The sequence below is a fragment of the Balaenoptera acutorostrata genome, chromosome 2 (genome assembly GCF_949987535.1).
Source record: "Balaenoptera acutorostrata chromosome 2, mBalAcu1.1, whole genome shotgun sequence".
Taxonomy (NCBI): Eukaryota; Metazoa; Chordata; class Mammalia; order Artiodactyla; family Balaenopteridae; genus Balaenoptera; species Balaenoptera acutorostrata.
The window spans coordinates 134,444,283-134,459,552 of NC_080065.1; the positions used below are offsets into that span (position 1 = coordinate 134,444,283).

General features: G+C 44.3%; 1 protein-coding gene and 1 non-coding gene across 5 annotated transcripts in view; one reads left to right on the top strand and one right to left on the bottom strand.

The window, feature by feature from the left end:
• ARHGEF37 (Rho guanine nucleotide exchange factor 37) overlaps positions 1 to 15,270 on the top strand; it is a 91,575-nt gene that overhangs the window by 24,677 nt on the left and 51,628 nt on the right. For all 4 annotated transcript variants that reach the window (XM_057541206.1, XM_007188671.2, XM_057541207.1 and 1 more), the window contains 3 exons: positions 4,734 to 4,881; positions 13,413 to 13,612; positions 14,799 to 14,929. In XM_057541206.1, coding sequence (XP_057397189.1) covers positions 4,734 to 4,881; positions 13,413 to 13,612; positions 14,799 to 14,929 — 479 coding nt within the window. The remainder of the gene's footprint in view (positions 1 to 4,733; positions 4,882 to 13,412; positions 13,613 to 14,798; positions 14,930 to 15,270) is intronic.
• On the bottom strand, positions 3,026 to 3,133 carry LOC114238667 (U6 spliceosomal RNA). Its single transcript, XR_003623978.1, has one exon. It is a non-coding gene; the product is annotated as a U6 spliceosomal RNA (small nuclear RNA).

Consider the following 15,270-nt stretch of genomic DNA (forward strand, 5'->3'; position numbering starts at 1 on the left):
TATATTATTATTGACTAAAGTCCATAGTGTACATTGGGGTTCACTCTGTGTGTTGTTCAGTTCTGTGGGTTTAGAGTAATGTATAATGTACGACGCCACCATTACAGTTTCATACATAGTTTCCCTTCTCTAAAAATCCTCTGTGCTCTGCCTATTCATCCCTCCCCCAACCCCAACCCCTGGAAACCACTGCTCTTTTTACTGTCTCCATAGTTTTGCCTTTTCCAGAATGTCATATTGCTGGAATCATACAGTATGTAGCCTTTTCAGAGTTGCTTCTTTCATCTAGTAGTAAACATTTAAGGTTTCTCCGTGTCTTTTCTGGCTTGATATCTCATTTCATTTTTATCACTGAATCATACTCTGTTGTATGGATATAGTGCAGTTTATTTATCCATTCACCTACTGAGGGACAAGTTGGTTGCTTCCAGGCTTTGGCAATTATGAATATAGCAGTTATAACATTAGCTTGCAGGGTTTTGGTTTTTTTTTAAATAAATTTATTTATTCATTTATTTATTTTTGGCTGCGTTGGGTCTTCGTTGCCGTGCGCGGGCTTTCTCTAGTTGCGGCGAGTGAGAGCTACTCTTCATTGCGGTGCGCGGGCTTCTCATTGCGGTGGCTTCTCTTGTTGTGGAGCACAGGCCCCTGGCACGTGGGCTTCAGTAGTTGTGGCACACGGGCTCAGTAGTTGTGGCTCGCGGGCTCTAGAGCGCAGGCTCAGTAGTTGTGGCTCACGGGCTTCGTTGCTCCGTGGCAAGTGGGGTCTTCCCAGACCAGGGCTCGAACTCGTGTCCCCTGCACTGGCAGGCGGATTCTTAACCATTGCGCCACCAGGGAAGTCTGCGTGCAGTGTTTTAAAAAGTCTTTTATTTAAAGTTTTTTTGTTGTTGTAGTAAAATATATGTAACATACAAAATTTACCATTTTAACCATTTTTAAGTGTATAGTTTAGTGACATTAAGTACAATCACATTGTTGTTCCACCATCACCACTGTTCATGTCTAGAACTTTTTCCTCGTCCTAAACTGATGACCAGCCCCTGGTGGCCACTATTCTACCCTCTGTCTCTCTGAATTTGACTACTCTAGGTACCTCATGTAAATGGAATCATATAGTATATGTATTTTTGTAACTGGTTTATTTCACTTAGCATGATGTCTTCAAGGTTCTTTTTACACTTTTTATCTTGAAATAATTTTAGACTTATAGAAAAGTTACAAAAATAATACAGAGAGCTCCTATATACCCTTCTTCCAACTTCCCCTAATTTTTACATCTTACATATCTATAGTGCAATTATTAAAATGAGGGAATTAGCTCAGTGCAATACTATTAACTCTACAGACCTTATTCAAATTTTGCCAGCTTTTTTTTTTTCTATGCTGGGTCTTTGTTGTGGTGCATGGGCTCTTTGTTGCGGCAGGCTTCTCTGTAGTTGTGGCACGCAGGCTCTCTAGTTGTGGCACATGGGCTTAGTTGCCCCGCAACATGTGGGATCTTAGTTCCCTGACCAAGGATTGAACCCGCATCCCCTGCATTGGAAGGTAGATTCTTAACTACTGGACCACCAGGGAAGTCCCACCCATTCATTTCTTTTTTTTTTAAATAAATTTATTTATTTTATTTATTTATTTTTGGCTGCATTGGGTCTTCGTTGCTGCACGCAGGCTTTCTCTAGTTGCAGCGAGCGGGGGCTACTCTTCGTTGTGGTGTGTGGGCTTCTCATTGCGGTGGCTTTCTCTAGTTGCAGCGAGCGGGGGCTACTCTTCGTTGCAGTGTGTGGGCTTCTCATTGCGGTGGCTTTCTCTTGTTTTGGAGCACGGGCTCTAGGCGCGCGGGCTTTAGTAGTTGTGGCATGTGGGCTCTAGAGCACAGGCTCAGTAGTTGCGGTGCACAGGCTTAGTTGCTTCATGGCATGTGGGATCTTCCTGGACCAGGGATCGAACCCGTGTCCCCTGCATTGGCAGGCAGATTCTTAACCACTGCGCCACCAAGGAAGTCCCTCACCCATTCATTTCTTTATTCAACTATTTATATAAGTATAAACTCATGGATATTTACTTTACTCCATGAGTCAGAACCCAGTACTATTAATATTCATTTTCTTGCTCAAATTTTACCAGCTTTGGCCATAGGGAACTCTTTCAAGTTGGCACCTGTATCCTTTCAGTATGTCTCCAACAATTTGTGAGCACTTTCTTACTTTCTGACCCCACAAGATGTTCTAGACTCATCTTGTATTTTCCCTGCCTCATCCTTGGAATCAGCTTTTTTCCTAGGAGCCCTGGTTCCCACCTTTGGAGAATGGTATTTAGACCCCAGGTTCTAAGATCTAGGTGTGCTTGTTGCTCCTGGGGTGTAATTGTTTCTAGGCCCTCTTAGCTGACAGAGTTAGGAAATATATGTATATATACCAACACGTGCATGTACACATATCTACATTTCTTTCTGTATCTATCCATCTGTATTTATGTATTTAAAATATTTAAAACCATGTGTTCCTACTGATAACCTCCAATTCCAGTCCAGCACCTCAGGGTTCTTTCTAGTCTTTCGCCTTTTCTTATTTGTAGCATCTTTCTGTGACAGGTGGAAATGGCTGCCATTATCTTCAGTGTATTTACTTATTTGTTTGAAGTTAGTAGACACATAAAATACTTTTTTATTATGTTATAATCAGCATTACTAACCTGTGCCTTTGTGAAAAATAGTTACTTACGTTAATTTCTTCCTACACCCTTCAGTGTGGTTATGTTATTCATTTGTAATAGAATTAGGTTCATTCCTTATTGTTTGTATTCTATTCGGGGTTCCCCCTCCACATCCTGGTTGGTCTCAATTATATATTTATTTTGGGAGTATGTGAAACATTACCATGGTTCCAAGATCTGAGCTATATAGAAAGGTATATTCAACGAAGCATTGCTCCCCTCTCATCCCTACTACCCTGACCCATTCCCTGTTCTTTCCACCCCGTTCTATCTCCCCCTACAAATAATCAATCTCATAAGTTTCTGATTTTAAAATATAGAACACGTCACAGATTTGCATGTCACTCATGTGCAGGGGCCGTGCTAATCTGTCCTGTGTTATTCTACCTTTAATGTATGTGCTGCTGAAATTGAGCATGGGAATGCTCCTTTTCAAACAGAAACCAGATCATGTCACCCCTGCTCAAAACCCTCCATTTGCTTTCTGCCACCGTAAGAATAAAATCCAAACACCTTACTACACCTTACTTACTTACTTTAAGGCCCTACATGATCTGGCTTCAGTTTCCTGTTTATTTTCTCTACTTTGTGCCCTTGCTCATTGTGTTCCAGCCACACCTGCCTTCTTGTGTCACCCAGCTGTCAAGCGTTCACTTGCCTTCAGGTCTTTGCATTTGTCCTTCCCTAAGCCTGGTGCTGCTCTTCCCCCAGACATTCCTAGCGGTGGGTTCTTTTTTTTTTTGAATTTTTGCATTTTATTTATTTATTTATTTATTTATTTATTTATTTAAACATCTTTATTGGAGTATAATTGCTTTACAATGGTGTGTTAGTTTCTGCTTTATAACAAAGTGAATCAGTTATACATATACATATGTTCCCATATGTCTTCCCTCTTGTGTCTCCCTCCCTCCCACCCTCCCTATCCCACCCCTCTAGGTGGTCACAAAGCTATTTTATTTATTTTTTGTACAGCAGGTTCTTATTAGTTATCTATTTTATACATATTAGTGTGTATACGTCAATCCCAATCTCCCAATTCATCCCCCCCACCCCCGCCACTTTCCCCCCTTGGTGTCCATACGTTTGTTCTCTACATCTGTGTCTATTTCTGCAGGGCTGAGTTCTTTTGGTCTCTGATAAACATCCACGTCTTTATGGAGGTCTTTCCTAAATAGATCTCCTACCACTCTCTAACTCTTTATCTGGCTTTGTTTAGATTTATGGTACTCACCACTACCTGGCATATGTAATATATTTATTTATTGTCTGTCTTCCCCACTGGAGTATCAGCCCCATGAGGCAGGGTCATTGTTTTGTTCACAGAACTTAGAAGAGTGCCTGGCACATAGTCAATAAATAAGCAGTTGGTAAACTTTTGGTGAATGAAGTTTGTGTCAGGTGCTTTACATGCGTTGTTTGATTTAATCCTCGCAGTGAACATTTGGAGGTGAGCACTATTTTTATTCCAGTCTATAGGTGAAAATATGGAGGGTTAGAGGGGTCAAATACTCGCCCTAGATTACGCTACTGGGGAAGGGTTGGCTGGAGATCTGGCCTTACTTCTCTCTGACTCCAAAGCCCACATTTGTGACTATCCATGCTGTGCTGTAGGGATTCTTTATAAACAGAGCATCTGGAGTCGTACTTGCCACACATAGTAATTGTAAAGATATAACATGAGTGTGTTTTGTAAACTATAAAGCACTGTCCAAATATGAGAATTATCAATATTATTGCTATAATTGTTGCTACCATTTATTAAATATAGGCAGCGCACCAGTCTGAGCTCTACATCATTCTGTTACTTAATCCTACAGCAGCCTTTTGAAAGTGAGATGAAAAAAATAGAAGCTCAGGAAGATGAGGTGACTTGCCCAAGGCAACAACACTGGTTAAGCCTGGCAGTCTCACTCCAGAGCTGGAATGCTTAGCTGTGTCACTCACCGCCTCTCTGACCTAAGCAAGAGGACATGCAGACATGCTTTTGAGAACTCCTTGTTGCTTATCACTGTCAGGCAGCTTATTCCTGGAATTCCAAGAGGAGTTGGAGCAAGTCTATAAAGTGTACTGTGCCAGCTACGAACAGGCCTTGCTGCTGGTGGAGACCTACCGGAAGGAGCCACGGCTGCAGGGGGAGATCCAGGACACCATTGAGGCAGTGCTGTGAGTATAATGACCCTCATGGACCCTGAGGTCAGAGGCTGTTAAAGTCTCACCCCTGCTTGGTGCTGCTCACATTGCTTCAGGAGTGTCCCAGTCAGACTAGGCTAGGCTATGCTGCAGAGACAAACAACTCCCAGCTCTTTCGGTGGCTTCGACCAACAAGGTTTCTACCTTCCTTATGCTCCACTGCAGGTTAACTTGGGGCTCTTCATGTTGAGACTCAAGCTGACAGCAGCTACTGTCTGGAATATTGCCAGTAACTTGGCAAAGGAAAAAAGTGCTCTGGGGTTCTAACACTGGTAACTAAATGCTGTAGTCCAGAAGTGATATCCGTTGCTTCTCAAAATTCATGGGCCAGAACTAATCACATGGCTTCGTCCAGCTACCAGGAGGCCAGGGCCTGCCATCCAGCCATGTGTTCAGAGGCAGAAAAGCAGAAACATTTGGTGAACAGCACTCGTGACTACCATAGGGAGGGCAGTGAGATGGTGGGAACCATGTGGTGTAAGCAGCAGTGGCAGGAAACAGGTTTGTATCACCTGGGGAGACCTCTCGACAGATGGCTAGAGTCTTGCCCCATGGAAGAGGATCAGAACTGCTCTGGGTGGCCTCGCGGCCCAGAGCTGGCACCCGTGAGTGGAAGCTCCAGGTAGAGATATGTAGAAAAAAAATATTTTTAAATTAAAATTTTGAACGGGTAATAGTTGCATGTTTCAAAAGCTTTAAAACATCTGAATTTACACAGTAAAAAGACCTTTCCAACCCTGTCCTTTTATCCACCCAATTACTGCTCCTACCCACAAAGGTAAGGTAACCACTTTTAAATTACTTATGGATCTTAGCAGAGTTCCTGTATGCCTATACAAGCAAATACAAATATATACTTTTATTTTCCCCATCTTTTTAATGAAAGTTTGTAATTTTTTTCACTTACATTATATCTTGGAGGTCTTTCCATTTCAATACATACATGTAAGATCCTTTGAACGGCTACGTATTCTTCTACTCTGTGGCTGTTCCACAGTTTATTTAACTGGTCTCTGTTGATGAACATTGGTTTGTTTCTATTCTTTTCATATTACAGGCAGTGCTACAGTGATTATTCACAAACATATGTTATTTTACTGAGGTGCAAGTATATCTGTAAGTTCAATTTCCAGATGTGGAATTGCTAGGTCAAAGGAAGTATGTATTGATAATTTTGACAATATTGCAAAATTGCCCTCTGTAAAGGTTATACCAATTGATATTCCCATGAGCAGCATATGAGGGTGTTTCTCCACAGCCTTACTAGCAGTGTGTTGTTAAACTTTAGAGTATTTACCACTGATAGGTGAAAAATGGCATCTCAGTAATGTTTCACTGTGCATTTATCTCCGGGAGATGCAAGAGTGAAGAGATATGGGAACATATGTATATGTATAACTGATTCACTTTGTTATAAAGCAGAAACTAACACACCATTGTAAAGCAATTATACTCCAATAAAGATGTTAAAAAAAAAGTTTATCATCCTTTTTTTAAATATTTATTTATTTTTTGGCTGTGTTGGGTCTTAGTTATGGCATGCCGAATCTTTTGTTGCAGCGCATGGGCTCTTCGTCGTGGCGTGCGGGCTTCTTTCTAGTTGTGGCGGGTGGGCTCCAGAGCGCGTGGGCTCTGTAGTTGTGGCGCGAGGGCTCCAGAGCGCGTGGGCTCTGTAGTTGTGGCACGCAGCCTCTCTCGTTGCGGCACTTGGCCTTTCTAGTTGTGATGCACAGGCTCAGTTGCCCCGCAGCATGTGGGATCCTAGTTCCCTGACCAGGGATTGAACCCTCATTCCCTGCATTGGAAGCGCGGAGTCATAACCACTGGACCGCCAGGGAAGTCCCTTGATATCTTTCTATATATTTAAGAGGTATTTGTATTTCCTTGCCTGTGAATTGTTCTGCTTCTTTTCTGTTTTGAAAAGGCTTATATCTTCCCAAGGACAGGCTCACCAAATGAAGATAGATGAAGGTCATCCTCTGGAAAGCAGAGTAGAGTAGGAGGAACAGAAGTTATTATTGTTATTTCATCTTACTTAGACATTTCCTTTATACCCAAGAGAAAGACAGTGTAGGTTTAGGACTTTGAAGTTGATATTATCTCATGTGGAGCCTCCTGCTACCTCTGCTCCTTCTCTTCCTTATCTTATCCTTACCCCTCTACTCCCTGAAGCCTCCTTTTGAAGTACCCATGTCCTAACCCATCACAGCCTCCAAAAAACCTACATTCATTTTCTCCTTTGCTTCCTTTGATCCCTTCATGGAACTTACAAACTTAGGCTTTTGCAAGGGTCACTAAATACATTTCTACAGGAGTGAGCAATGAGAAAAGCAAGACACCAGTTGTGGGACAAAAGGGAGTAGTGGAGACTGTGGCAAACCAGAGCCAAGAGACCCTGTATAGAGTGCAGCTGCAGCCCAGCCTCGGCTGATTGTTGCTGTATCGAGTAGCTTTTGCTAAATAACAAACCAACCCAAATATAGTGGTTTAAAGTATAAATCATCCCCAAAATATGTTTAAAGCAAACATTTATTTAGGTCACACTTACGCATGTTAGTGGTGTAGCTGGGCTCAGTAAATGATTCTTCTAGTCCTGGCTGAACACCCTCACGTGTGTTCACGTGTGCGGGTCAGCTTTGCTGATGTTGGCTGGGCTCTCTTATGTATCTGGGACATACAAGCGGACTCAGCTCTGCCTTTTGAGATCTCAGCTTGGAATTGGCATGCTGTGCCAGACTCAAGGGGTGGAGAAGTATTCCCCACTTCTTTTTTTTTTTTTTAAAGGATTTTCTTATTTATTTATTTATTTATTTATTTATTTATTTTTGGCTGTGTTGGGTCTTCGGTTCGTGCGAGGGCTTTCTCCAGTTGCGGCAAGCGGGGGCCACTCTTCATCGCGGTGCGGGGACCGCTCTTCATCGCGGTGCGCGGGCCTTTCTCTATCGCGGCCCCTCCCGTCGCGGGGCACAGGCTCCAGACGCGCAGGCTCAGCAATTGTGGCTCACGGGCCCAGCTGCTCCGTGGCATGTGGGATCTTCCCAGACCAGGGCTCGAACCCGTGTCCCCTGCATTAGCAGGCAGATTCTCAACCACTGCGCCACCAGGGAAGCCCTCTTCCCCACTTCTTGATGGGAGAAGCTTCAAAGTCATATTCAAAGGGTGTAGATACAGAGAGTGAAATAATTGCAGTCATTTTTTATAAACCATCTCCCTCAGTTGCCATGTAGAAATGTGATTCCTAGAAATGTGTGCCCAGATCCTCTGATCTTTCAAGAGAAACCAGAAACTTTGATGTAAGTCTCCCAAGTGTTAAATATTGGCATCTAGTTCAGACATGTTAGAAACACTATGTGGGGGGCCCTAGTTGGCACAGAGGCTGCTGTTTGTTATGTCTTCTGCACTCAGGTCTTTTTCAGCCAGGCAAGTCCAGGCTTTTCTCATGGGCTTTGACACCAAGCTGCCTGGCAGCGGATCGGGCTCTGCCCCTTATTATACCTTGGCAGAGCCATTTCGTGTCTCAGAACCTTGTTTCCCTACATGTGGAGTGGGAGTAATAACAACAACTCATGGAGACATAGACTCACTGCATGCAAGTAACATGCAAAAATTCCCAGCTATTGTGGTTACCTTGGCTAGGCAAGGATTATGCTTCACTGAGACCACACTGTGGTGCTCAGCTCCATTGGTCCCAATGCCCCCTTTTTATAACAAGCATTAAATAAATTTATTATCCTGAGTTATATTCTGAAAAAAAAATTCTCCTGCCTCTAGACATAACTGAAAAAAATCAATATAATGGCTTAACTATAATTAAAGGAGAAATAAATGGAAAATAATTTCTAATAAAGTAATATGTATTTCAGTGTGCAAATGCTTGGGTAACACTACACTAGAAAATATTATGAAGCAATCAGATGCTTGTACCTACTTATAATAAATAAGCTTGGATTTAAGCAAAGAAGAGTCAGAAGCCATTGTGTACGAGAAGTACAGAAAAAGAAAAGAGCAGAGAATGTGTGTACCCTGCAATAACAGTGAGCAATGATAACAAACTTGACTTCCTTGCGTATGATAAGAGAAAGAAGGAAATAACATAACTGAAGTAGGGATAACATTACATACTGGGAGGCAGAGGAAATGAGGAAGGATTATGTTCCTGCAAATGACCTTGGTCTTATTTACAAAAGGTGTGTCATGGTAATTCCCAGTGTTAAGATATGTGACAGGATGGAGTCCAAGTGTCACAAAAATATCTCAGTTCTTGAAGTCGCAGCCCATTTCAAGGCATTCATTCAGTTTCTGAATGTTGAAGAGGGGCACATGAAATGTAGAACCATTCTCCATAATGCAGGACTGTCCTAGCAGGATATCCTGCATCCCTGGGTCCCTGCCCACTAAATGCCTGCAGCACCCCAGAGCCTACAGGTTTCAAAAATGCCCTCAACGAAATGCTAGGGTCTAATGTTGCAGCAGGAATGACATTCTTTCTGTCATCCAAATTTTATTCTGTAGATTTACAGGCAGACAGAAAATAGACTTCCCATGGGAAAGTGTAGACATTGGATGGATGGATGGATGGATAGATAGATAGATAGATAGATAGATAGATAGAAAGAATGAATTTTTAAGGGGCTCCTGCTATACATGCTGCTCTAGAACTTTTGATCCCTTCCCTCTTGAAACAATAATCCTGCCTTTCTTGTGCTGATGATCATGGGACTCTTTCTGGAGTTTGGCCGACTATAATCACACCAGCCATAAATGGTTCTTTCTCATCCAGGTAGGATAGATGGTACCATCTAATTAGATCTTTGTGATTCTAAAATATATGCCGCTTCCCACTTTTTATTTGGATGAGTGAGTGGGTGGGGTGTCTAGTTTATCCTGTCTCTCTTCCCGCCCCCCCCCGCCCCACTTTGTTTTTGGCCTCACCGTGTGGCATGCGGAACTTTCCTGACCAGGGATCAAACCCTCGCCCCCTGCAGTGGAAGCGTGGAGTCTTTGCGCGGCTTGTGGGAATCTCAGTTCCCTGACCAGGGATTGAACCTGGGCCATGGCAGTGAAAGCCCAGAATCCTAACCACTAGGCCACCAGGGAACTCCCAGTTTATCCTGTCTTTTAAGGCAGCGCTTCCCACCTGGGGGCCAAGGGAATCAAGACTTGCCCTTGCAGTCGGCAGGAAGCTCTGCCTTAGGGAGACCATTCTAGTGGCATAGCTTTCAGGGGGAGGAGGCTGCTTACAGAGGTGGATCAGTCCAGCACAAAGCACCTGCAGTTCCACAACAACTGAGGCAGAGTGTTTGGAAAAGGCAAATGACATGTTTTCCTTTATTGGCATTTTTAATTTGTTTTAAATTTAAAAGTAACGTGGTTATTGAAAAAAGAAATTTCAAACAATACACAGGTATATAAAGTAAAAAGTCCATTCCCCTTTGGTTTCCCGTTTCCCCATCCCTCCCCCTAGTAAACATTTTCCATCCGAACTTTATTCTGTATATTTACAGACAGACAGACAGACAGACAGGAAATAAACTTTCCATGGGAACATCTAGATGTTGGATGGATGGATAGATGGATGGATAGATAGATAGATAGGATGAGTGAATGAATGAATGAATTTTTTAAGGGGCTCCTACTCTACATGCTTTTCTAGAACTTGCTTTTTCACCTAATCATGGCCATGAATAAATATCTTTTCAGGACAATATGAATTGCTCTACCATGTTCTTTTTAATGACTGCATGGAGTTCCTTCCCAGGGCAGCTCATAGTCTGTGGTTTATTTAACCATTCCCTATTGATGGATATTTGGATTGTTTCCGAAATTTTACTGTCATAAATAGAGTTGCTGAATAACTTCTACCTTTATCCATGCTCACTTGAGTTGATTTTTTTTTTTTTTGGCTGTATTGGGTCTTTGTTGCTGTGCGTGGGCTTTCTCTAGTTGCGGCTAGCGGGGGCTGCTCTTCCTTGCGGTGCGCGGGCTACTCAGTGCGGTGGCTTCTCTTGTTGTGGAGCACGGGCTCTAGGTGCACGGACGTCAGTAGTTGTGGCGTGAGGGCTCAGTAGTTGTGGCTCGCGGGCTCTAGAGCACAGGCTTAGCAGTTGTGGCGCACAGGCGTAGTTGCTCCATGGCATGTGGGATCTTCCCAGACCAGGGCTTGAACCCGTGTCCCCTCCATTGGCAGGCAGATTCTTAACCACTGTGCCACCAGGGAAGTCCTTGAGTTGATATTTCTGGGTAGATTTCTATAGTAGGATTGAGGGAATAAAGGGTTTGTACATTTCACAAATTGCCAAACTGCTCTCTAAAGAGATCCCACCAGAGACTCCCCTGGTGGCGCAGTGGTTAAGAATCCACCTGCCAATGCAGGGGACATGGGTTCGAGCCCTGGTCTGGGAAGATCCCACGTGCTGCAGAGCAACTAAGTCCGTGAGCCGTAACTACTGAGCCTGCACTCTAGAGCCTGCGTGCCTAGAGCCTGTGCTTCACAACAAGAGAAGCCACCGCAATGAGAAGCTTGTGCACCGCAACAAAGAGCAACCCCCGCTCGCTGCAACTAGAGAAAGCCCGTATGCAGCAACGAAGACCCAATGCAGCCAAAAATGAGTAAGTAAATAAAATTTAAAAATAAAATAAAATAAAAAGATCCCACCAACTGATACTCCCGCCAAGAGAATGTAAGAGGGCTGGTTTCCCCATACTCACGCAACTCTGGGTGAGCCTTTCAATTTTTGTTGCCTGTCTGAAAGGCTGCATAAAGAGTTTTCTCCAACTTACCTTAGAAAGGCTGTAAATTAAGAGGCAGCTATAATTCTGTAGTTACTCCTTGATGGTTGTGGAGAAGAGATGTAATCATCTCTTTGAAGACCCCCCTCCCCTCTGTCACCTCTGATTTGTAAAGTGACAGTTGTCCCTTTCCCATGGAAAGTAAGCCCAGAGGACAGAGTTTTTCAAATATCTGGCGACTGTTTCCACCTCTCCTGCCCACAGTCAGCCAAGCACTAGGCAACCCTTGGTGAGAGCAGATGGTCAGCATAGGCATGTCCTGAAAAGGTAATCCCACCCCTGCATCCCAACCCCCTGCAACTAATGGAGGGGCCCCCACCTGCTCTGTCTGTTCCTAGCCTCATGGCTGATCTTTCTTGGACATTTGATCTGGAGATTTTTCCATAGGAAGAAGAGCAAGAGGCAAGGGTACCGTGGAGAGGAGGCCAGATAATAGTCATGAGAAACATTTGTGAGTCTTCGTGGAGGAGGCATGCTTAGACATTGTGGTTTGAAACCCTTGTGGGTGTCTCAGAAGGTGGGTCTGAGGGCTACTGGTCATGATCAAGGAAAGACTGTTGGAGCCTTGTCCCAGATGCCATTGACTTGGGTACTCTTTCTGCAACTTCCAGACATCATCAGGAAGGGGACTAGAAATAATCATCTATGCATCAGATGGTGCATCTGGAAGGGACCTTGACACTATCAGTTCCTGTGTTTTGTTTTATATTTTACTTTTTTAAATGAAAAATTTCAAACCTATAGAAAAATAGAATAATGTAATGAACACCCACACGCCCACCACCTGAAATTAACAAGTATTAATGTCTGCTGTTTGCTGTATCTAATTTTATGCTATATACTTTACAGGAAATTACAGATAATTATGACTTTTTACCCTTAAATACATCTCTAAACATTAAGTTCCTATGATTTCAATTTTAAAAAACTTTTTTTGGGGGGTGGGCCATGCTGCACAGCTTGCGGGATCTTAGTTTGCCGACCAGGGATCAAATTTGGGTGGGCCCACGGCAGTGGACTGCCAGGGAATTCCCAAGTTCCTGTGATTTTAAAAGCTCTTCTTTTTTAAAGCAGCAAAACCATTTTATTAAATGAAATATTCTGTGCATGTCCAACAGACAGAGTTGTGCTTGAGACATATCCAAGTGGAGATTTCAAGTAGGCAGTTGACCGTGTGTGTCTGGAGCTCTGGACAGAAGTAGGAAGTGGAGATACAGGTTTGGGATGTGTTTAAAGCCATAGGACTAAATGAGGTCAGTAAGAGAGTGAGTGGAGTGAGAAGGAGGAGAGGAGGCCCCGGGCACTCCAGCATTGGAGAGAAGTCAGCAGAGGAGGCCAAGAGAGTGGTCTGTGGAGTGAGAGAAGCAGGACGAAGAGTGTCTCTGGGGCCAAAAGAAGAAAGTGTTTCGAGAAAGAGGGAGTGGTCAGCTGTGCCTGCTGTTGAGAGACTGAGTAAGCTGAGGGCAGAGAACTGACCATTAAATTTAGTACAGATGGGGAACCAAGGCCCAGAAAAGGGTAAAGTGAGAACTAGAAGCACCCATCTAACATATAGACCTCACAGATTACAGATGAGGAAACTGAGGACCACAGAAGGAGGGTGGCTTGCCTGAGATCACACAGTGAGTTAAATGGCAGAGCTGGGACTAGAGCCCAGGCCCCTTGGTGCCCCCAAGGGTGGACTTGACCTACCTAACACCAGCCTTCTCCCTCAGGCCTCAAGCTGGACCCTCAGGCCTCAGTTTCTTGCTGGTAATTCCTTTGCAGAGGATTACCAAATACCCATTGCTGCTGCAGAAAATTCTGGAGAACACACTCCCTGATGCCAGTGCCTACCCTGTCCTTCAGAGGGCTACCTCTGCCCTCCAGGACGTGGTCACCAACATCAATGAGTACAAGAGGCGCAAAGAAGTGGGTAAGGACTTGGGGCATTTAGGCGATACATGAGTGAGAATGCTTCTAGTTACAAAAAACTCATCTCAAACTGGCTTCACCAGTAAAGGGAATATAGTAGCTCATGTAACCCACAAGTCCAGAAGTAATGTGGGGTTTAAGTAGGGTTTGATCAGGGTGCTGGCCTCATTTCCCTATAATTCTCTTGTCTCTGGCCTTTACTATGTGTCACCTTCCTCTTCAGGCTGGCCTCCCTCATAATAGTAAAGGGCTATTGCTGTCCTAAGACTCACACCTGCGCACCACGCCCTCCAGGATAAGATGGGCCCTTTCTCCCCTTAGCTGTAAAAACTAAATTGGAGCTTCACTCTGATAGGACTCATTTGAGTCATATGCTCACCCTGAACCAGTTGCCATGGTTAGGGGAATGCCATGAACTGATTGGCTTCAGCCTGGGTTATGTGCCCTTCTTTGAACCTATCACTGTGGCAGGGGATGGGGGGATTGTGTGAATTGGCTTATAACAGTCAGCACCCACCCCTTGAACTAAAGTGGAATCAATCTTATCCAAACCACATGTCTGCTATACTAAGCAGAAATGAATACTGGGGAGGCAAAGAGCTGTGTATTTATCAGGGGTGAGGGTAAGAGGAGAAAGTGGGGAGGTTGCTGCCTCTGAAGCTGTTAAAACAGAAAGGTCTGGAAAGTGAAACAGTGTCCCAAGTAGATGAAAAACTCAATTGCACAACTCAGACTGTATAGTAATGATAATTTAGCTAATGTTTACTAAAGGCTAACTATGGCATGTTTTTTTCACTCATTATCTTGTTTGATCCTTACGATAGCCCTGAGGTTGACAATGTTAGCCCCATTTCACAGTTGGGTAAAATGAGAGCTTAAGTCATTTGCTCCAGACCTATCATCTTATGTGATCTCCTAGCAATCCTGTGAGGTGGCTATCCTCATTTACAGATGAGGAAACTGAGGCCTAAGAAGTCAAGCAGGCAGGAAGCTCTTCAGTCAGGGTGCTCACATCAGAGTGAGGGCTCTGAGCCCTGTGCTTTTCCTCCGAGATTCACCATTCTAATGGGTGTGACTCTGACATTTGAGAAGAGGGCCCAAGAGGTGCCTTGCCAGGTATGTCAGGGGCTCTTGCTTTCCCGGGTCAGCTCTGGTTCCTGTGCCCTCCTTCTCCCCTGTTGGTGCAGCCTCCAAGTACACCAAGGTGGAGCAGCTGAGCCTCTGGGAGCGACTGGCCCGCATCAATACGCACACCCTTTCCAAGAAGACCACCCGGCTGAGCCAGCTGCTGAAGCAGGAGGCGGGGCTCATACCCAAGGTGAGCACGGGCGGGAGGAAGGGTGGTATCCCAGCCATCCCAAGGGACAAGACTGTGCAGTGCGGGATCTTAGACTCCTTTCGGAGATGAGGAAACTGAGGCTGAGGGAGTGAACGTCCAGCATGCGTAGCCAGGACGAGGCAGAGTAGGCATCCGCACTTGAGTCTGGAGAGCCAGGGTGGGGCTTTCTCCTCTGCATCTTGTGCTGCTCTTTCTCTGGGGTCTCTTGATACAGATAGGAGATGTCTGGGTCTGGGCAAGGAACCAGTGTTGAACAGGTACTAGTAGCAGCTCAGGTTGATTGAGTACTTACTCTGAACCAGGCATTAATGGATCCACAC